This window comes from Miniopterus schreibersii (genome assembly GCF_964146895.1).
Source record: "Miniopterus schreibersii genome assembly, chromosome: X".
Taxonomy (NCBI): domain Eukaryota; kingdom Metazoa; phylum Chordata; class Mammalia; order Chiroptera; family Miniopteridae; genus Miniopterus; species Miniopterus schreibersii.
The window spans coordinates 83,572,717-83,596,387 of record NC_138104.1 but is presented as its reverse complement, the minus strand read 5'-3'; the positions used below and the strand labels follow the sequence as shown (position 1 = coordinate 83,596,387).

The window sequence follows — 23,671 nt, the reverse complement described above, 5'->3', positions numbered from 1 at the left end:
TATCTTAAAAGATGAAGCATTCAGTAAAATAAAAAGTTATGTATTTTGGAATGAAAAAAATTGAATATATAGTACTGGATAAATCCCAGCATCAAATTCCCTGACCTGGCTAGTAGGAGCTACAAAGAAACCTCCCCAGATGGCTTTCACCCTTAAAAGATCCCAGAGTGGGGGTAGTTGCCCACATTTTGGGTCCTATAGGAAGACACATACCATAACAGTGGTGCTGCAAATGTCTGTACAAAGTTCTAGCTTTGTCCCCAAGATCCTCAGAAACCATTTTGGGAAGAGACACTCTTCATGAAGCAATTAGAGGCCATTTCTAATTAGGTCTGGATTGTCAATATACCCTACATATATCCAAGGATGACATGGAATGCCATTAAGTGGAACCACAGTGAGAAATACAGGGTTTGTAATTAGACAAGGTGGGCTAGAATCTCCTGGACCACTGAAGTTAATATATATTGATTGATGGTGGGCATCTAAAACTTGTAAGGGCTGAATGCTAAGATCCTTTTATAGGGAATTTAATAAACATGCAAAGATCAATTTTACTGAATTACTAGCCTATAAGCCTCTTAAGTCACAAATATAGTTTCACCTTCTGGATTATAAAACAATTTCTCCTTGGGGAGAATCTACACATGTGGTAAAATTTTCAATTCATTTCTCAAACTTTGCTTTGGTGTCTGCTATAAGAAAGATCTGGTTTCTGTGCCACAAAATGTCACAGATTTTTCTCCCACTTTAAAAAAGCTGTTATCAAAGATAGGCTTTTTTCACTCAAACTTTGAAAATATAATCTGTGGCTTTATAAAATTACTTTAAAACAGTGATGATGAATGTAGGCAGTGAAAATGCTTTAGTGACTCATAATTAGATAACATCCAACTTGGAAAGAAGAGCAAAAGTACCTTTTACTAGAGAAAATGAAATGAGATGTTGCTATCATTTAGGTGAGCACACTGGTACTTTACAAACATAAAATTACAGCTTTACAAAAATCTGAGTTAGTACTTACATTTGAATGCCCTAATTTTACGTACTTAAAGTCATTAATTAAAAACAAACAAACACAACAACTCAATTGCAAGTTGACAAACAGGACAAAATTCCTTGCCAAAAGTGGTCATTAAAAGCTAATAAATAGTTACAGAATATAGTTTACACTGACTTTTTAAAATAAAATTTTGTGTTAAAATAGTAAAAGAAAGGGCATAAAATAGAAGCCATTCATTATGTTGTAATGGTGAATCCTGGTTTCGGGTTGCTATGCTAACAGTATTTATTCTGTACGATATATCTATGTGGCCTGACATTCATTTTTCTTCCTCACTCCTCCTATTTAAAATTTCTTAGAGTAAACACAATACCATTTCTTTAACTATTCAATGATCATCCAGAAGCAAAAGTACAGCACAGGAAGATAATCTTTATTATATTGTAACTAGAAACAGAGCAGATAGCAAATTCACGAGGTATTTTTGATTATTACTCTTTTAAGATCAGGCTTCAATAGCAATAATCAAAATGAGTCTTAACTGCACAGATATTTTGGTCACTAATATAATATTCAAGGGTACAAAAGCCAGCAGTGTAAACTAATATAAAGGTAATGACTATGAGAATTTCCCACGGGCCAAAAATGTACATCAGTGCATTGAACTCTACCCTTGTATTTTCTTAATATTCTTTTTAAACATTGAAGAATTATCGTTACTTAAAATATCAAACATGCACATAGTATTCCTACAAGAATATTATCTTAATATTGTCAGTATTAATACCAAGCTATTCTTTCCCTCCAAATTCAATGAATCATGGTTCCATTCCCTATATGTATTAGTGTTAGTGGTAATGTGGAAACTTGATTTTGTTTTCAAGGTTAAATAGCAGATTGACTTCGCATTTAGTGGCCAGCTGTGTACCTTTTTAAATCAATTTAATTACATTTCATAAGCCCTGAGATTTTCAATAACTTGCCAATGATTGTATACTTTTACACTTCATTCCAATTAATTTGAACCCCACATAAGTATTTAAAATTATGTACAGATAGTTGTAACTAAAGTAGTGATAAAATTTACTACTTGTAAAATAATGCTGCTAATAAGGCCTTTAACTAAGAGCTGCATATTTTATGCATTTTTTGCTTGCTAGGAGCAATTCTTAAAATTATAGCTATGATTCGCTGTCAGCAATAAGTGCTTTTCACTTTGCTTACTTCTACACGGATAACCAAATTCACCTTTTCCCTCTCTTGTAAAATGACTTTTTTCCTTCCCCAAACATAAATGTTAATAGTCCAACTGAAGAGGTGCCAAAAGAAACTTAGAATTTGAACAGCAGATTGATAACTATAATGACTAGCAGATAAATATATTCATAACAAGCATTCAATAGTGTCTATTACACATGGAATGCATGAATTGTAAGACAGTTAGTAGTCAGATACTTTTCATCATACACCATAGCTCATTTTGTTTAACAAGGGAATTCAAGGTTACCAGATTTAATTCGCCCTCAAATGTAAATCCAAGATTTTGAAATTTTAAAAACTGTTTTAACAGTTCTCAGAAAATGTAAACAAGTTAATACTAGTTGCTACTGCAAAATTAGTTAAGAGAAAAAAAGAACAATTACTTTCATATGTACAACTGAGGATAAGAAACACAAACTTAAGAAGTGTTAGTTCATTATTATTTTCTCCAGATTTATCCTTGCAGCATTTTTGTTCATATATTTCTTCTTGTTAACTTCTTTGAAGCTGAAAGAGAATTTTATTGTCTGAATGGATTTCCCTATATGCTTAGGTACATGTTAGTGAAAAGCTGGTGTAAATATAAGGCTGTATTTTCATGCCATGCCATGTTTCTGTATGATTTTTGCTAACATTAAATTTTTTATTGAAATGATTTTGTATATATATAATATGAGCATATCTGCCAACTTACTATGTATGAGATTGCTTGCTTATAATATCCAGTTTTTGTTGGTAGCTTTGAAGCATATTGCACACTTGTCATCTAGCATATTAATAAGTAACTCTTTTTAGAAAAGATACACTGACAAATTCTTAAGTTAATTGCTTTGGCCAAACATTTTTAGTCTGTCACAGGACAATAGCAATGGCAAAAACATTGACGATACAGTTCATGGTTCGGTTCTCCCATCTTACGGTACAGGTTCCTGAAAACACACACACAAAAGGACTTTGAAATACCAGCAAAACATCAAAATTATCAGAGAATATACATATGCATTTTCATAGGTTTTAATATCTTATTTCCTGCAATCTGTTAAATGTCAACATTTCATATTTGTCTGAAGTCATACTTGTTAGTTATAGTTAGGTACAAAGCAATTCTGTTGATAAAGTCTTTTCAGAATTTAATTAGAAATAAATAAGCATCTGATAATAAGTACACTGTTTGACTTTGCTAGTAGTTGGATTTTGTTTGAATCAGCTTAAAGTCTCTTACCATCAGATGTGGTATCCCAAAAGCATGAGCTGGCTGTATGAAAGCCATATGCACTCCTCTGGACCACTGCACAGGTCACTAAAAATAAAGTCACAGAATGAAGACACTTATAAACAAAGGAAAAGATATCCAAGACTAAGTGTTTGAGTTCAGAGCTTTAAAGGGTATAAAAATAATAGAAAACAAAGCATTCAGCAAATAAATTTTTAAAAAAAGAGTCCCTCACTTTGATTATCTACTACCATGATTTTGTCCCCACTGGATCCATTCTGTTTGTTACCCACTGCCATAACTACTGGTTATGTTCCCTGCCTCATGGGCATAATTTAGTCAAAGAAAATATTCCACTTTACAAACAATTATTGTGTGGTACTTCACAGTCCTACATGTAAGGAGGCATCGGGTTACTTAAAGGAAGACAGTAGTGTTCAGTAGGTTTCGGTGGAGATAACTGATATAAATGTAAAAGGTGATGCTACCAAGAAAAAATAGATGATTAGCAAGAGCTTAAACTGCTTTTGGTGACGGGAAGAAGATATGACTTTGGATAGTGGGCACACAGAGCAATATACAGACCTTGTAACATAGAAACCCACACCTGAAACCTGTATGTTCATATTAACCATTGCCACCCCAATAAATTTAATAAAGTGTTAAAAAAAGAAAGAAAAGAAAAGGAGAGAAGAGAAAGGAAAAGAAAACAAAGGAAAAGAAAAAAGAGAAAAGAAGAGAAAAGAGAAAAGAATAGCAAAAGATCTCCATCTTTTAGATATTATCATATATTATCTTCAGATGAATGTCAGAAGTCCTTCATACCCTATTAATGTCCAACTACAGTGTCTATCATTCATTTATATTCTCTAAATTCAGAGAAAATCCACAAGGACAAAGATGAGTGAACTTCTAAGGCAGGACAGCAATACTTACCAATGTATTTATAAGCTTTTCCCAACTTAACCAAATGTGCTAAGGATTGTTCCACTATGCTTGCAGTCCACTGGTTGATGTTGTTGTAATTATAATCTTCACCACCCAAAACTCCATCTATACACTAAAAGGGCAGAGGACAGTTAAATAAATTATACACAAATTGCAGCAAAAAATGTATTCAAAACACAAAATGCATTTATAACCCAATAAAGCATCTTAGAAAATATGCATCTAGTAAGTATTAAGCAGTGTCTCTAATTGTTTAAGAATTTTCAAAGCATTTCCACATGCATTATCTCACCCTAAGAGATACTATGGGTCACATAAAGATAAATATGACATGGCATCTGTTGTAAGGAACTTAATCTAGCAAATAAGCTAATAATCCTGTAACACAAGGAAGACTAATCAAGGGTGATAAATTATATCATAAAAGGATTATGCAGGTGGAGATTTAAAAAGGGTGATATCAATTGGTTAAAGAATGGCTTTGAAACAGTTGAGATTTTAACTAGGTTTCAAATGCTAAAAACAAAGCTAGAGACCAATTTTAAACTTAATTATCATGTATAATAAGTACATTCTCATTCATATTATGGAACTGCTTAGCTATAAAACTATCACGCCTGCCACTAAAAGTAAATCATCAACAAACACTATTTTTCGGGTGCTCTATAAAGGGAAAGTTAAATAATTTTCCACAGTACTTACTTCCATCCACTTCTGATATCTAATTAAGAGCACTGGTTCAGAATCACAATCTTAGGTTTTAAGGTCACCACTGCCACCTACTTACTCCGTGTGACCTTTTGCAAGTGACTAAACCTCTTGAAGCCCCTATTTTCCTAATGCTTAAAGTAGAGCTACAACAGCCTCACCTCATCAGGTGGTTGTGAGAATGGAGGGATATAATGAATGCCATGTGCTCAAACAGTGACTGCCACAGAGTAAGCACAATAAGTCATGTTAGATATTATCTTCATCGTCATTATTATTGCTGCTTATTTTACTTTTCCAGTTTTACTGAGATATAATTAACACATAATATCATGTAAGTTTAAGGTATACAATGTGATGATTTGATACACACACATATATATATACTGTGAAATAATTACCATGATAAGGTGAATTAATGTACCCATCTTCTCAGTTATTATTTTTGCATGTGTGTTGAGAACATTTAAGATCTACTTTCAGCAACTTTCAAGTATACAATACAGTGTTAACTGTAGTTACCATGCTGTACATTAGATCCCCAGAAATTACTCATCTTATAACTGGAAGTTTGTGCCCTTTGACTTACATTTTCCTGTCTCTCCTCCTGCTCCCCGAGCCCTTGGCAACCACCATTCTATTTTGTTTCTATGAGTTCAACTCTGTTAGATTCCACATATAAGTGAGATCATGCAGTATTTGTCTTTCTCTGACTAATTTTGCTGCTATTATTTTATATTCAAGTGATAGAGCCTGGATAATAAAGCACTTTCAATTCATTTATAGAATACAGTTTAATCTCTCTCTCTCTCTCTCTCTCTCTCTCTCTCTCTCTCTCTCTCTCTCTCTCTCTCTCTCTCTCTCCCCCCCCCCCTTGCGCGAGCATGAGCGCGCACACATGCACACACACACACACACACGAGCATGTGTACATATGCAGCTTTCATTTACTACAATTGTAGTAAAAATTCATAAAGGCACAAATTAATATGAAATGTTAAGCTAGACAGTATGAAATCTTCACTAACGATAAAATGTAGAAAGAAAAGTTAGATTTAGAGGAGTTGAAGAAAGGAATGGGCTCAAATTATTCTCCTAGAGTATACAATAGCATGACAGAGTTAGAAGGGCCAGTAGCCCAAGGGTCAGGGCAACAGGGTTTTAATTCTGGCTTTATCATTCCCAAGCTGACAACCTTAGGTAAACTTCCTACTCTCCCTAGACTGCCTTTCCTGAATGGGAAACTAAGAGCACTCCTTATCTTAGTTCTTTCAGGGTATCTAAACAACAGAAAAACATCAGGGGCTCTGGATCCCACTGTAAATAGCCTTGCTAATTACCATTAATTAACACTTAGCCTTATTTTTAAAAAATATATCTTTATTGATTTCAGAGAAAGGGAGAAGGAGGAGAGATAGAAACATCAATGATGAGAGAGAGTCATTGACTGGCTGCCTCCTGCAAGGCCCCTACTGGGGATCGAGACCACAAGCCCTTCATGTGCCCTGAACAGAAATCAGTGCTTAACCGCTGAGCCATGTGGCCTGGCAACACTTAGCCTTCTTAATTAGCATCACCCAAGAGGCCCACTAGATATTGAGGTCCTTAACCTGTCTGTATTCCCAGGGCCAATCTCAGGAAATGGGCACGTAGCTGGCACTCAGTAAATGTTTGTTGTTGAAGTAATATTGGCTTTGACATATTCTCTGGGTATCCTAAATCAAATCTACTTTAGACTAAATTTCATGTTTATCCCACTTGTAACTCACCTTTTCTTTGAGAATTTATTTGGGGGCTAATTCTATTACTGATAACAAATAAAATATATGCATATCACTGATAAGTGAGTGGATCTAAGGAATTCTGAGGGAAAAATATTAGCATAGGGGCTCAGAGTAAGAATCCTAAGGAAAGAAAATAAGATTAGAAAGAGATAAGGAAAACAGAAATCCCTACTGAAACTGTTATCATCTAGAAAATGCTGAAATGTTTTAAAATAGTGCTCTCTCACTCTCTCAAGCCTTTTCTTTCTTTTTTAAAATTTATCTTTATTGTTGAAAGTATTCCCCCTTTTCCCCACTGACCCCTTCCACCCTACGTCCACTCCAATGCCTCAGGAGCAAAAAGCTGGTTCATGGGAAGTGAGGAGCAGGGAAGAGGATAGACATGTAGCTGACCTGAGATTTGTTTGAAGTCTCTCTCTTATTTCATATAAAAATTTCAAGTGAAGCCTGGTCGGAGTGGCTCAGTGGTTAAGCATAGACCTAGGATCCAGGAGATCATGGTTGGATTCCTAGTCAGGGCACATGCCTGGGTTTTGGGCTTGATCCCCAGTAGGGGGCGTGCAGGAGGCAGCTGATGAATGACTCTCATCACTGGTGTTTCTCTCTCCCTCCCTCTCCCTTCCTCTCTCTGAAATCAATTAAGACTTTTTTTTAAAAAAATATATCTTTATTGATTTCAGAGAGAGGAAAGGAGAGGAAGAGAGAGAGAGAGAGAGAGAAACATCAATGATGAGAAAGTCATTGATCAAGCCCGCAACCCGAGCATGTGCCCTGACCGGGAATGGAACCCCGATCGCCTGCATCCTAGGTCGACTCTCAACCGCTGAGCCACGGCCAGCCGGGCAAGACATATTTTTAAAAAAACTTCAACTGAAGCCTACTTTTGACTCCATAATGTATCAGAGTTTGTTTTTTATTAAAAAATATTTTTGGCTAAATTATTTATATTACTTAATTCTCTCTTGCAAGTATTTAAGTAAAACCAATGCTCTAAAACCCACCCAGTGGCTCGTTGCCCCACCTAGCCACCGCCAAAAATGCATATACCAGTTTAAGAAGCATGGTTCTTTAATTTAATAAAACATGAAAGTAATACATGCACAAGGTTTTAAAAATCCAACAGAAGAGAGGAGATTACAATGAAAAGCAAGAATCCCCTCCTCACCCTTCCCCATTCCCAGTTCCATTCCCTAGAGGAAATCCTGTCAATGTACAACTGTTTTTATTTCCTCTAAAAGAGATTATCCCAGCATCCAAATAATGTTTATACCAACATTTCCTGATTTATGAAATAGACAACGTCTCTAGAGCTTCTACTGAGAGAAATGAAAATTTAGTTCCCTCAGAGCACCTGCCACCTTCTGTCTCTTTCCCTCAATAGTGAATTCAGTATTTTTGCTTCAATATATTTACACTGTTAGGAGCATGTTTCTTTTCCACTCCAGGCATTTCCCTCCACACAGAGGAGTTTTCCTTAACATTTCTAGCCTCTTTTCCCACCTGTTATTATTCCTCCCCATGGAGGAGGAATGAGTTACTTGGTTGATGAGTGACAACTGTTGTTCCACCATTCTCATTTGGGAGAGCCAATCTCTCAAATGCCTTGGACTTAAGTGTTTGGTTCCTCCTTCCCTCTCCACCCAGACCAACAAAAGGTGCCAGCCTGGCTAACTGTTTCTCTCTGCTGACTCAATCTTTCCCTTGGATGCCTCTTCCAAGGCCTGAACGTAACAGTTAGCAAAACGTGCTCCAATCTCCAACCTAGTCTTTACCAATAATAAAGATGATATTTTATTCTTTCTGGTGATTCTTGTCTTTTCATTTGGCTCAGAACGTGAGTAAAGAAGGTCTAGCCTGGCCGTGCATGGCTCAGTGGTTGAGCATCGACCTAGGATCCAGGAGATCACTGTTTGATTCCCAGTCAGGGCACATGCCCGGGCTCCAGGCTCGATCCCCAGTCAGGGGAGTGTAGGAGGCAGCTGATCAATGACGACTCTCTCATCATTGATGTTTCTATCTCTCTCTCTCTCTCCCTTCCTCTCTCTGAAATCAATAAAGATATATTTTTTTAAAAAAGAAGTCTATTTAAAAGGCTACTCAAATACCCCAGCATCCTTTTCTTTATGTTCCATCAACCAGGAACACTATGAGAAATAAGGTTGTTATCACTCCTGCCTTTCCCATGACCTCCATCCCCTCTCCCACCTCCCAATTGCCCTCATTTGCTTTTGTACTGTCAAGGTATTGAAAACATTTGCATTGTTTTAAAAATTAAATATTCCTGGGCTACATAGTTCTGACACATATTTCTGAACTATTGAAATATGGCAGGATATTCAGGTGCCTGTCTAGGCCTCAAGCTGATCATAGTGGTACAATGTGAGCTCTGACTGAGTTCTGGGTGAGTGTATGTCCCAGAACATTCAGGCAGGTAAGGCACTGCCTCAGGACAGGCTGACGAGGTGTTCAATGCCTAGACTAAAGGCAGGTAGGGTCGGCTAGGACACAGGCCCCAACAGCCATACCAAAAAAACAAGCCTGCTTTCTAGGTCAGCTCATTTTTTCTAGGATTTGGCACAGTTAAAAATGACTCAGGACTATTAAAAGTGTGCATAAATACCTTACCCACAGTGTAGATGCCACTAGACTAATTCCTCTGCAAGAATTGATTCCCAAAGAGAACTACTTGTCTATTTGCCTAACAGAAGGCCAGACTGATATTTCAAATATTGTTCTCAAGATTTTGATTTACCATCATACCAGTGTCTAAAAGATGTTAAGTGATTATTTTTCCAATTATATTGGGCTAAATAAAACATATAATGACCAAAGGCAGATATTTCTATGGTCTCTTATTTCTCTGATATATATGACATATATAAATATATAAATTTACATATATAAAAGTATATATATATGTATATCTATAGTATTAACATTTAAAATAATATTTGGCCTACTGGGATAAAAGTTATTTTGTTCAAAAGACAGGGCATCAATTTTAGAAAACAGCAAACCAGTTTTTTGGACTCATACTTAAACATCACTTTCAGAGTAAGCTCCAGATGCCTGGAAGCATACAACACAACATAAAAGCATTGGGGGGTGGGTCAATTGGTTGGAGAGTCGTCCCGTACACAGAAAGGTTGAGGGTGCGATCCCTTGTCGGGGCAAGTACGGGAGGCAACCGATCGATGTTTCTCCCATCAATGTTTCTCTCTCTTTCTCTCCCTTCCTCTCTCTCTAGAAATCAACAAAATAATACTCCAGTGAAGGGGGGGGGGCGTGGGTGCAGGGAAGAAGGGGTCAATGGGGGATAAAAGAGGACATCTGTAATACTTTCAACAATAAAGATAAATTAAAAAAATAAAATCAAGGGGAAATCAATAAAGTTAAATTAAAGGGGTTGGGGGGGGGGGAAGAAAACATAGAAGCGCTCCTGTAAAGAATTAGCAATAAAATACTAAAAATCTTGTTTTAATACTAAGGTTTCTAACTTTGTACTGAAAGTCAAAACACAGCTGTTTAAAACTGCAATCAATGCAGCAGCCCTCAAAATGAACAAGATGTATAGCTTACCTCTTTAACAATATTGTGGGCTTCATCTGCATTGAAACCAACCTAAAGGGGGAAAACAAAAAAACAAAGCTGCCTTTAACACAGACTTTGTCTTATTGGTAGTAAACAGAATCCCCTAGGCTGGCCTAGACAGGTGTTAGTGACAGGAGACCACAGTGATAAGGGGAAACCAGTCTACTGAGGCTGCTAATCCTACCTCTAACACTTAAAATTCTAGAATGCTTTCCCCACCTACCTCCCCAGAGATTTTGATTCATTTGGTCTGGGGCAGAGCCTGGGCAACTATATTTTTTTTAAGTGCTCTACTGGTGATTCTGATGAACACCTTAGACTGAGAATCATTGTATTGTAGAGCACAGGAAACAGCAGGAGGCGGGTATAAAAATGTGTCATCAGTGTACAGGAGATGGCTGCAGTGAAGTGAGAATGAGGTGGTCCATGAGAACAGAATGCTTAATAGATTACTTCAATTTTGCTTTTAACTTATGCTAGGCAAAAATATGGCTTTCCTGGATTAAAGATTATGAAAATACTTGACCATTCTAAATGAATGACCCTTTAATGCTATATAATAAATCTGCAATTTAGCATTTCCTTTGGAGTGACTTGATTGACTCCTGAGTTAAAAGCAACTATTAATGACATCTAAGTGTCTGCCCCAGAGTAGGGAACTAGGCTGTGCGATAAGATTGAAATCTACATCAAAATACTTCAGGTTAATACATGATTCATTTCCATGGAGAAGTTTTTAGGTGCTTTATGACATAAAAATCTTTGCAAATCCCATTATACAACTTAAAATTAGTTTTTTTTTTTAAATCCAGTAAATACTGAAAATAAGTATCATCTTGAATATAGGTACAAAATATTTTCAACACAATTACACCACAGAATTCCCCAATAAAAGAGTAAAAATACCCTAAATGATTAGGAATATTATGAAAACAGCCCACACGTTTTGACCCTATTAAAATGTTCATTTTACCTTAATATAAGATCCTCATCTATGTTCAAAAGTGGTCTACAAATTTAAGGATGTCCATTTCACTTTGATTTGGAAAGTTGCCAAATAATCGGGATGTATAAGGTGGCCATGGTGACAATGTAATTTCATTTCTTTTTAAATATAAGTATTTAGGAAGTACTGTCCTACAGAACCCTTTTAGGAGTCAGGGGACTAGCACTTGTTGGGGTAATGTGCCTGAGGGTGAAATTGCTTGTGGCTCAATTTCTAAAATAAGAATAATTTAACACTCATCTGTAAGTACCTACGTGTGCTACCTGCATCAAAGAACTAATTAATTAAAATGTGGTTTTAGCTTCTATAGGAGCCCACATCTTAAAGACAGATGAACCAGAAGACCCTTCCAGGGGTCTAATATTTTATCCTGCTCCTCCACTATGTGCCTACTTTTTTTTTTTTCACTGCACCATTCACCTGTGACTACATTTTCTGTGGGACAGAAACTTTTTTTGTCTCTTCTGCCCTTGCAGGCCTATCACAGGATATGTTGGGATCCAACAGGCCTCATCTTCCTACTGGTTAATATGAAGCAAGAGTTGTTGTGAGGTCAGAGGCTTGGGTTCAAATGGAGCATCTGTCATTCCTGGCAGTTTTAACTTTGGCCAAGTCTCTTAGCCACCATGGAAGTCAGAGTCCCCATTAGGAACAGGAAAATAACAACCCACATCATGGGGTTCTAGCGAGGTTTCAGGAAGCCTCAGGCAGTCCGTAAGGCTCCATAAAGCGCCTCCTTTCAGCCCACCCAGGCCAGAGCCACAGGGAGCTGGAGCGGCTTTGCAGCCAGGGCCTCGCTGGCAGGGCGGCGGCACCTACTCTGGGGACGCCAAGAGGCGGCAGCCGGGAAGACCGGTTTCTAAGGCCTGTACCTGCAGACGGGCGGCGCCCGTCAACCCATCCCCATCCCACGCGCCCCGAGTCAGGCTGGCCGCCCCTGGGCCGGACCCAACGGCCCACCTCAAACGCTACCGGCCGCCCCTGCCACCCAGGCCTCTCAGCCCACCCTTCAGGCCTCGGGGTGGGGAGACGGGCGGGGTGGGTTCCCGGGCTGGAGGAGAAGACCCAAGATCAGCGGACACTGCACCCCAATTATCCGGGCCTCCCGGCGCCGGAAGAACACCCGGCAGATACCCCGAGCAGAGGCGGGAGGGGGCGGGGGTCGCTCGAAGGCGGCCGAGGGGCGGTACCTCGTCGCAGTGGCGGTGATACTCCTCCATGGTGTCTCGGACTCTCCCGGGGGGCGGAGCGATGGGCGGGTCCAGCTCCGCGGCCGCGCACTGGCCTCCAGGGAGACGCCGCCCCCGCTTTTATCCCGGGGTGGTCCCTACGTAGCACCCGCCTTTGTGACTCAGCCGCACCGCCTCCCTGGGAGCGACGTCACGGTTCTAGGCGGTCGGAGGGCTCTCTCCCCGCTTCCTCTGACCTTTCTGGAAACAAGGGATGGGTGTTAAAGAGCTGGGAACTGGGCCAGTGTGGATCAGATGGGGTGTCGTGGTGTCAGTCACTTTAAACTCCGCATTATTGTTTGAGTGCCCACTGCCGCGGTTGTTTCACATGTTTATTCATCATCTTCCAGCAAATAAGTGTAGTTAATGCAGTAGTGAACAAGCTGCTTTGATTTTGTCACTTTCTAGCTATGTTACTTGGAAAAAATTAACCTCCCCACAGCCTCAGTTTTCTTGTATGAAAACTTAAAATTATACCTATTTCATGGTTGCTTGTAAAGATCAAATGAGATGCTGTATACATAACTCTTAAAGTGCAGGCTCCTCTACCCCTCCTCCTCAAGGACTATGTAAAAAGAAATATTTGATTCATAGCAGAGAAATTTAAAAAATCTAAATTAAATGACAAATTTTACCAGAACAATGGTTATGTTTATTTAAAAATTCCTACATTCCAGATTATCCTAAGGATTTCCATATTGAAACCCACAACAACCCAGCAGGTTTGGTTCTCTTACCATCATCCCATTTTGCTGTTCTTTTTTTCCCCATTAAATTTATTGGGGTGACTGGCTAATAAGATCATATAGGTTTCAAGTGTACATGTCTAGGATACATGATACGTATATTGCTTTGTGTGTCCACCACCCAAACTCAAATCATCTTCCGTCACCAAATATTTGGCTCCCTTTACTCCTTTCCACCCACCTCAGCCCCGTTCCCTATGACAACCATCACGCTGTTGTATGTGTCCCTGAGTTTCAGCTTTATATCCCACATAGGAGTGAAATCCTATGGTTCTTGGCTGTTTCTGACTGACGTATTTTGCTTAGCACGATATTCTCAAGGTCCATCAATGTTGTCACAAATGGCAGTATTTCATTATTTCAGTATTTCATTGTGGCTGAGTAGTATTGCACTGTTTATATGTACCACATCTTCTTTGTCCAGTCCTCTGTCAAAGGGCACTTTGGTTGTCTCCTTATCTTGCCCACCGTGAATAACGCTGCAAGGATTATGGGGGTGCTAACACTTTGCGAATATGTTTTTGGGTTTCTCGGGTAGATACCCAGAAGAGGGATTGCTGGGTCATATAATTACTATATTCTTTTTTTTTTTTTTTTTTTCAGAACCACCAGACTATTTTCCATAGTGGATGTGCCAGTCTACATTCACCAGCGGCAAATGAAGTTTCCCTTTTCTCCACAACCTCTCCAACACTCGTTGTTACTTGTCTTGTTGATAATAGCTATTCTAACAAGTGTGAGGTGGTATCTCATTGTAGTTTTGATTTGCATTTCCCTGATAGCTAGTGAAGTTGAGCATCTTTCCATATATCTGTTGTCCTTTTGCATGGCTTCATGGGAGAGGTGCCTGTTTAGGTCTCTGCCTATTTTTTAGTTGAATTGTTTGTTTGAAGTTGAATTGTATGAGCTCTTTATATATTTTGGATATTACCCTTGTCAGAGCTGTTGTTTTCAAATACCATCTCCCGTTCAGTAGGTTGCCTTTTTGTTTTGTTGGTGGTTTCTTTTGCTGTGCAGAATCTTTTTCGTTTGATATAATCCCATTCATTTATTTTTGCCTTTAGTTCCCTTGCCTTTGGGTCCAAATTCATAAAATGTTCTCCACGGACCAAGGTCTATATGTTTAGTACCTATGTTTTCTATTACAGAATTTATTGTTTTATACCTTATCTTTATGTCTTTGATCCATTTTGAATCAACTTTTGTACATGGTGACAAACTGCAATCTAGTTTCATTCTTTTACATGTGGCTTTCCAATTTTCCCAGCACCATTTATTGAAGAGGATTTCTTTTCTCCACTGTGTGTTTTTGGCTCCTTAGTAAAAAATTATTTGCTCATATACATGTGGGTTATTTCTGGGCTCAAATAGCCAAAGCAGTCTTGAGAAGAAAGAATGAAGCCAGAGGTATTATCCTACATGACTTCAAATTATACTACAGAGCTATGGTAATCAAAACAGCATGGTATTGGCAGAAAACAGACACATAGACCAATGGAACAGAATTGAGAGCCCAGAAATAAAACCACATGTATATGAACAAATAATTTTTAATAAAGGAGCCAAAAACACACTATTGAGGAAAGAAAGCCTCTCCAATAAATGGTGCTGGGGAAATTGGAAAGCCACATGGAAAAAAAAAAAAGAAAGAAAAAGAAAAGAAACTACATTACAGTTTGTCCTCGTGTATAAAAATAAATTCAAAATGGATCATCCTATTTTTCAAGGTGAAAATTTAAGTAATTTGTCCAAGGTTATATATGTAGTAAGTAGTAGATGAAGGATTTAAACTCAAGTAGTCTGATAGCAACACCAAAGTTCTTAACCACTGTATTAGTTTCCTATTCCTGTTGTAACAAATTATCATAAAATTAGTGGCTTAAAGCAGCACAGACTTATTATTTTACGGTGTTAGAGGTCAGAAGTCTAAAATGGTTCTGCAAGACTGTATTCCTTCTGGAAATTCTAGGGGAAAATACATTCCCTTGTTGTTGTTTTCAGCTTCTATAAGCTGCCTATATGCTTTGGCAATATTAGTTTCACGCTCACACGTGGCTGCAGTAGTTCTTGGTTCACAAGGAATGAAGGCATCAGATCTAATGAAGAAGATGGATATTGACTTGGGTTGATCAGTTTTTCATAGAAAGGCAAATCTTTCCTCAAGTCGCCAGGAATCTTTTCAGGTTCCATTGGCCAAGATTGGGCCACCTCATTTCTCCCTTGGCAAAACCTATGGAAAAACATATGCTTGTCATTTTCATCTTCTATGGTGAAAAGTGAGTCCTGCTAGAAAGGAAAAAGGGAAGGGAAATAATTGTTGGTAGGATAGTTCTTCCCAGCTTTTTGATGCCATGGTACAAACGTAAAAGATAATGTTTACATGGTATATTGGGTGCATCTTTGGTTAAGAATATCTTCTTCAGATTATGTGATTAGAAGGAAATATAAAATAGAAAAGATGTTAAAAACTGAGTTTGTAAAATGCTTTAATGAGGCCCTCAATTTTGCTTTAATGAGGCTCTCAATCTTGTTTTTATAAACATAACGTTTTATATCTGGATTTATGCTCAAAATAGCTATAAACAATTTTCCTTTGAGAGTTTTTAATAATACTTTTTCCTCCAAATCATAATAGATTCTATTTTTGAGAAGTGTCCTTCATAGAAGTAACTGATAAAACATTTTTGATTGCCATAACTAAGGGTGGGTGCATATAATGAGTACAGGCCACAGATTCTGCTAAACAGAGCCCCCACAAAAAATTATTTTGCTCAAAATGTCAATATTGTGTTAGATGAAGATGAACAAGAAAATTTCCCTGTCTCCACTAGAGTTTACAGTCTAGTGGGGGAAAGCAACCAATATGTAATTACTATATATTTGTGTATATACATGTATGTACATATATATAAAGTGGGGCAAAAGCAAGTTTACAGTTGTGAGTATGCAAAACACAGTTTATTCTTGTATTATTACTTATTACTTATTAATTATTGTACTATTTTTCATATGAACAACTGTAAACCTACTTTTGCCCCCCCCATATATACTTGCCCTCAATAGTTTTACCAAAGTTGAGCTGAAATATCTTTTTTTAATATTTCTCTCTAGAGTGCAAGCTTCTTGAGAACTTTGTGTTTATTTTAGGGCTTAGTGGCACTTTGCACATAGTAGGTGCTCAATTAATATTGTTACAAGAATATGCCCAACAAAAAAAATAAAGAGAAATGGCCCCGCTGGCGTGGCTCAGCAATTGAACATCAACCTATGATCGTGGAGATAGAGGTTTGATTCCCAGTCAGGGCACATGCCTGAGTTGCAGGCTCATGCCCCAGTCTGGGGTGTGCAGGAGGCAGCCAATCAATGACTCTCTCATCATTGATGTTTCTATCTCTCTCTTTCTCCCTCTCTCTCTTCCTCTCTCTGAAATCAATAAAGACATATTTTTTTAAAAATGAGGAATAGATAAATCATTTAAAATAATTTTGTAATTTTATATTCCTTCCAGAATCCAAATGTCCAATACATGAAAGTATTATTTATCTGTACAGCCTTTCACAGTTCTGTTAACCCCATTGAAACATTAGCCATTCTTATTATAAAACACTAAGAATTCATCCAGTACCTTGTAATGGCTTTTATGATCTCCTGTAGAAATGATACGAGAAACATACACTTATCATTTTTATTTTTGTGTGAAGAGGAATTAATAAGTTTAATATCTATCATTCTGGCAATGTTTTTATTTCTGGATTTTTTTTTGTTTTTGGTTCTAACATGATATAAAATGTTTGGATAGAATGCTCATTTAATATAAATCATATATGCCTAAGACAAGTCTCTGACTGTATTAGGTAGTCTAAATATCTTTATTACACTTTGATGTAAGAAGAACAAATGAGTAGTGTGGATGTTTACTCTGCAAGCAGATCCCCAGATAAGCATTGCATCCAGTCATTTATTTTCTTGCTTTAGGTGTTTCTATTGAGAACTAAATTGTAAAGGTTGGTATATCAGTTGAAAAAAATATTCACAGACTTAAAATTTTAAAACAAGACTTGCCCTTTATAAGAATAGCATTGAGGAAGGGGTAGTGAGATACCTCCACCTTCCAATTCCTTAGCAAATCAAAAGTATAGACTTTCTTTTATACCCAAGTACACTTGGTGTTTTAATTTTCATTTCCTTGAAAGTGGAGCCAGGTATAAAGTTCTCTGTGGGTGGCTTCCACTTTTCAAAGCCCCCAGTCACCTTGACATATTTTAGGTACATTCTTAAACCCTGTATCATTTTTTTAAAACACTTTATTAAATTTATTAGGGTGACAATAGTTAATATGAACATATAGGTTTCAGGTGTGAGTTGCTGTGTTACAAGATCTGTATATTGCTCTGTGTGCCTACCACACAAAGTCATATCTTCTCCGTCACCATATTAAGACCTCTTTCACCCCCACCCCCACCCCCTTCCCTCTGGCAACCACCACACTGCTGTTTGTGTTCACGAGTTTCAGCTTTATATCCCACACATGAGTGAAATCATATGGTTCTTAGCTTTTTGTAACTGACTTATTTCACTTAGCATAATATTCTCAAGGTCCAGCCATGTAACCAATGGCACTATTTCATCTTTTCTTATGGCTGAGTAGTATCCATTGTGTACATGTACTACATCTTCTTTACCCAGTCCTCTATAGCAGGACACTTTGGTTGTTTCCATGTCTTGGCTACTGTGAATAATGTTGCAATGAACTGTGTATCATTTTTCTTCCTCTCAGTAATTCCTCATAGTTTTTGGAGGTACAAAGCACTCACTTTCTTTTCTTTCTGCACATTTATAGATTTATTTATATATTTATATATTTTTTAAAATTTTTTAGGAACTGAACACAGGGATTTTGGTTTATGTTCTCAGTCTACTGTCACAAACTGAAATTGGTAATTTCCACTAACCCCATGATGGTGAACTAAACAAGTACTAAATTCTCTATTTTGCGTTTATTATCATCTCTGCTAATGAACTACTGGCAAAGTAGATCTCAGTTCTAGAAACCTGTCCAGAGCTTACTCTTCCATGAGAGTGCTTATTGTTCCCTGATATGCACTGTGCCTTTCTCCATTGTAATAAAATCCCTAAGTTATAGGTAGGCATCTGGCCACCAAGATAGAGATTACATGTCCTAGCATCCCTTGCAGCTAGATGTGTCCATATCAGTAAATTCTGGCCAAAGAGATATAGTGGAAGCAATTGTATGTCATAAATGTTTAACTACCAGGTCTCCAGGGGAGGAGTTGAGAAAGCCCTAATTTATAGCATTTGTTGATTTGTATGGTATAAATACTCCCACCATGTCTAATTTTAAGATATAATGTCATTGAATGAAAATATTTTCAAATAGCAGATGGTGCAGTAGCACCATTATATAGTAGTCCCACCATACTGATAACATAGTGGCAATTAACATCAATAGTATAGATAATGTAGTAAATATAGTAAGTGGAGTAAAATAACTAAGAAAAAACATGCTTTAAATATATACATTTTTAGTACAATTTATTTAATTACAGTCTTCAATAGTGGCTGTGTTTAACAACCAGCTCACAAAATTCTTGAAAATTTAAGGGCCTCTTTTGTGCTGGTTAAAGCGCTGTGAGCCAGCTCTGGTATACCACTGAGTGGAAGTAATTTCTGAAATCTCTGTCATATTCTTAAAAGGAAGCTTCTTGCCTTCCACTTCCCCTTTTCCTGTCTCTTGTAGTCCAGAATCTGGATAAGTGTGGTGAGCCACTTTAACCAAAAGAGAGAAGAAAGCGGGGTCTCTGGATGACTTTTTAAAAGTTTCCTTATTCTTCAGTCTACCTCCCACTCAGACTTTTCTGTGAGAGACATATAAATTGTTTATCTTTTTAAAAAAATGATTGTATTCTGATCTCCTTTAAAGAAGCCAAACAAACTAACACTGAGTTTGCTACCAGAAACAGGTCTGACATAACAGAATCTGACATATGTGCTACTTGCTAAGCACTTTGGTCAGCAGGCAGTGAGGAAACAGATAATGTAGGCTTGGTAGATGGTGACCCTTATGTTACAGCAAACATTTGGTAAACTATTTTACAGTGCATTTGAAGAAAGCCCATTTGTCTACTGAGTTGGAAGCTCATGGAGAAGTGGTTACAAAAGTCACTTTGTTGGTATATCATGACTTTATTTAACAAACAACTGCAGTCAAGAACTAAACACAGGCATGAAAGAGTTAACCAGTTTGCAAAAAAAAGATGAAATGGAAGATACTTCTACTAAAAGATGCTTTCAATTTGTAGCCTACAATCTAAATTGATTGATAATTTGATAATTTATGGTTTTGCAATTCTGGAAAAACTAACTACTTCTATACTCCCAACACCACAAAGGTAAGACTATTGCTCCAAGCCTTTCTCAAGAACATATCATATAATTGTTCTTAGCCAGGAAATAAGAACCAGACCAGTAGAAAAATTTAGATTAAAGGTTTTATCTTCTCTCCCAAGCTCACAGTTTCAGATGCCTTCAAGGAACCACCATTATACTGAGGAAGAAAAAAAATTATTGAGTAAGAGGACAAGAGTTGAGCACAGAAGTTAATAAATAAAAGAAAATGCTGGCAAATTTAAGAACTATTGTTTCTGGCTACTTTTGCATGGAACTGATTGGAAGCAAATAAACTAGTACTATTCTAATTTTTTGATGGATTTATAATGCCCAAACCTGTTTAAACTTTAATTCCTACTCCCTCAAATCTGTACCGGTAGAAACTGGGCTATAAAAAAGTGTGCAACCCATTTCAAATTCAGCTCTCCAGAATAAGAGACAAGGTAGTCACTCCCAGAGTAGAACCAGTGGCCTTCCACTGCCAGGGCAGGAACTTTTCACAATTGCTGGGCAGCAGAATTTTAGCAGATAACTGAAATGGACAAAAAGTGTCATTTGTTTCCCATTCTTCCCTTTTTCAGAATGGGAGCTTTAAGTGTGGTCATTCTATCCCTCCTCACCTTGGTATATTAGATGATGGGGAGGTTGATCATTTGTGATTAAATTTATAGGTTTCCAGACCTTGAGAAGTCACATTCAAACCTGATAGAAAGATGCATCATCCAGAGATGCTGGGTTTTGAGTTAGATAAAGGAACTGCATAGCATTTTGGGATATTTCCCTGAAAAAAGTGATATTCATGGATACTTGGGTGGCCAGAGAGTGGACTCTGACCGGGACAGCAAAATGTTCCCAATATTCATTCTTTTTAGTACTAGACACCTCCACTGTTTAACTGGGTAGCCACTAGCTAAAGACAACATTTCCAAGAATCCCTTGCAGCTAGGTTTGGCTACCAGGTTCTGGTGTGCAACTCTTGGGTTGTATACTTAAAAGGAAGATGCCTGGTCTCAACTTCATTTTCTTTTTTCCCCCATGGGTTTAAACATATGTGATGATGATGAGCCTCCTTTGACTCTGAGAATAAGGAGGATCCGAAGGGTTGGCAGAGCAACAAGAGGAAAGGAATCTGAGTCTCTTGATAACTTTGTTGATTAGGGCTTCTTTATCCTTCTGTTCTATCAGCTTGGACTTTCATATGGAAGAGAAATAAATCTTCCTTCTTGTTAAAGCCACTGTTATTTAATCTGTGCTAAAATAGCTGAACCAATATATGCAAGTTGCTTTCTTAAAATTCCAGTTGTAATGATTTTAAGTAATCAGGTTACTGAGACATTTTATCAATCAATATAGTTTTTCTATTGAAAGGCATTTTCCCTATGCAATTTCATAATCTTCTCAAAATATGTTTTAATTGTTTGGCAAATGTAGCTATAGTAAAATTTACTATTTTATATGTTGCTGAAGGTTTTCAGACAGTATATCTCCAAATTTTAGTTTGGAAAGTTTTTACTGACCTATCTTTCAGCTCACTGATTCTTTTGATAAGTCTACTGATAAGCCTATCAAAGGAATTTTTCATTTTTGTTACAGTGTTTTTGATTTCTAATTTTTTAAACTTTTTCTTAGACTTTCCACCTCTCTACTTAAATTACTCAACTGTTGCATGTTGTCTATTTTATTCATTACAGCACTTAACATAGTAAACATGGTTATTTTAAATCTACCCTCTGAAAGTTCAAAACTCTGGTTCTGATGTTTGTTTTATCTATTCAGATTGTGATTTTTATTGTCTTTTAACTTAGCTTGAATTTTTTTGAAAGCCAGACATGATATATCAGATAACAGGAATTGTGGTAAATAGACCTTTGGTGTGATGATTCATATTAATATGGCTAGAAATTGGTCTCCGTTTAATGTTTGCTGTAGCTGTAGGTGCCAGAGGCTTCAAACTCCTCTAGTATACTGTTTTTGCTTCCCCAGTTGCCTTTGGGCTTCCTTAAGTACTCCTTCTCAGAGAGAATCTGCATCTTGCTGCACTTTCAGCCAAAATCCACTTTTAGTATATTTGAACACCTTTATCATGCTAATAAGGGGTTTTGGAGGGGTGCCTTCTGTAATCTTATGATGAGATCTCAGTCTTTAATGGGCTTGTGTCCCTAGACTGTGACCTTCAGAAGTATTCCTTAGCTTTTCCCCCCCTCTTAAGGTGAGAAAGAAAGGCTAGGGGGGAATGGAGTAGGAGAAATGCCCTTCCTCAAAGTGGGATATGACTCTGGTAAAGTTGTTCACACCTGGAGAGTAGCTTTTACCATAAAGAATACTGTGGGCACATTTCACAATGGTTACTCTCCCTCTTTCACTGTCAGAGCTACCAGGAGATTCTTTTTCAGTTTTTCGCCATGAGAACCTGGTGGGGTTCTTGGAGGTAAATCTCAAAAAAAGATGAACCCCCCACAAGACTGCATCACCCAGGAGTTTCTCCTCATCCTAGTCCACATTTAGCCTCTGGCAATTCCTCAAAATAACCATTTAGGCTGGTGTGGTTCAGTGGTTAAAGCGCCAGTCCATGTACTGAAGGGTTTTGGATTCTATTTCCAGTCAAGGGCATGTACCTAGGTTGCAGGTTCAATCCCTGGCCTGGGTCGGGGCACATGCAGGAGGCAACCAGTCTATGTGTCTCTCTCACACCAATACTTCCCTCCCCCTCCCTCCCTCCCTCCCTCCTTCCCTCCCTCCCTCTCTCCCTCCCTTCCTCCCTCTTTCCCTCCCTCCCTCCTTCCCTCCCTTCCACTTTCTCTAAAAAATCAATGGAAAAAATATCCTCAGGTGAGGATTAATTTAAAAAATTTTTAAGTGTCTTTACCAATTTATGGCTACAGCTACTTCTGCTACAAATAAATAAATCTTGGCTGTGACTCTCAGGATTCACCTATTTCTCCAGATTTGGGGGTGATGATTTCTCCTGCAGCCTAAGTTTTTTGGTGGGTCCAAGAAAATTCATTAATTTTTCAGTTTAGCTTTTTTTTTTTGGTTATAATATTGAGAGTGACAACTTCCAAGTTCTTTACATGTTGAAGTTGAAAATAGAAGTCTGATAGTACACTATCTTAACTTTTAATATTGTTTGGGTGCCATATAGAATTTGAATGGTAATTGCAAATGAGTTTTTTTATTTCAAACCCAGATCTGGCCAAAATGATTTTTTACTCCAATAGTAGTAACTTGGGATCTTCTGGTAAGATGTTCATATAAATAACTGGGTGGTAGGTAGGGTCTACCTCAAAATCATGCTATGTTGATGGGGATCTTCTGGGTCAAAGAATAAGGCTGACTCTACTAAAACTACTCAACAGGTTCTTCGCCTATATTTCTGAGGATATCAAATAAATTTGAATTTTACCTTAGGCTAAGTGAATGAATTTTCAATGATATCAAGATGGACTCATGGTCCCTTAGAAATTTGAGTATACAGGGAAGGAGAAAAGGCAGGGAACCAAATGGGAATCCAGAGTTTAGGGACATAAAAATCAGTGGAGTCAAAGAAGATGTATTCTGGAAACTACCTAGACACCAAGAAACTAGCCAGTACTTTCATGGAGTGAGTAATGATGGCTACAGGGTAATGTTATAATTACCAGAATGATCTCAGATTCCACAACTTGGGCTAAGATTGTGGACTCAGCCATGTGACTCTGAGTTAGGGAAAATCTCAGTCCCCAAAGCATCCAAGATGTTTCAGTTTCCTTGGAATAAGGAGTCTGTTATTACCTCA

General features: G+C 37.6%; 1 protein-coding gene across 1 annotated transcript; it reads right to left on the bottom strand.

Annotated features, from left to right (window-relative positions):
• Positions 1-895: 895 nt before the first annotated feature.
• On the bottom strand, positions 896-12,841 carry DYNLT3 (dynein light chain Tctex-type 3). Its single transcript, XM_081126544.1, has 5 exons — positions 12,704-12,841; positions 10,496-10,537; positions 4,413-4,536; positions 3,486-3,563; positions 896-3,192 (listed from the first exon to the last, which is right to left on the bottom strand). Exons 1-5 carry the CDS (start codon positions 12,731-12,733, stop codon positions 3,116-3,118), a joined length of 351 nt encoding a protein of 116 aa, XP_080982670.1. The 5' UTR covers positions 12,734-12,841; the 3' UTR covers positions 896-3,115.
• Positions 12,842-23,671: the final 10,830 nt, after the last annotated feature.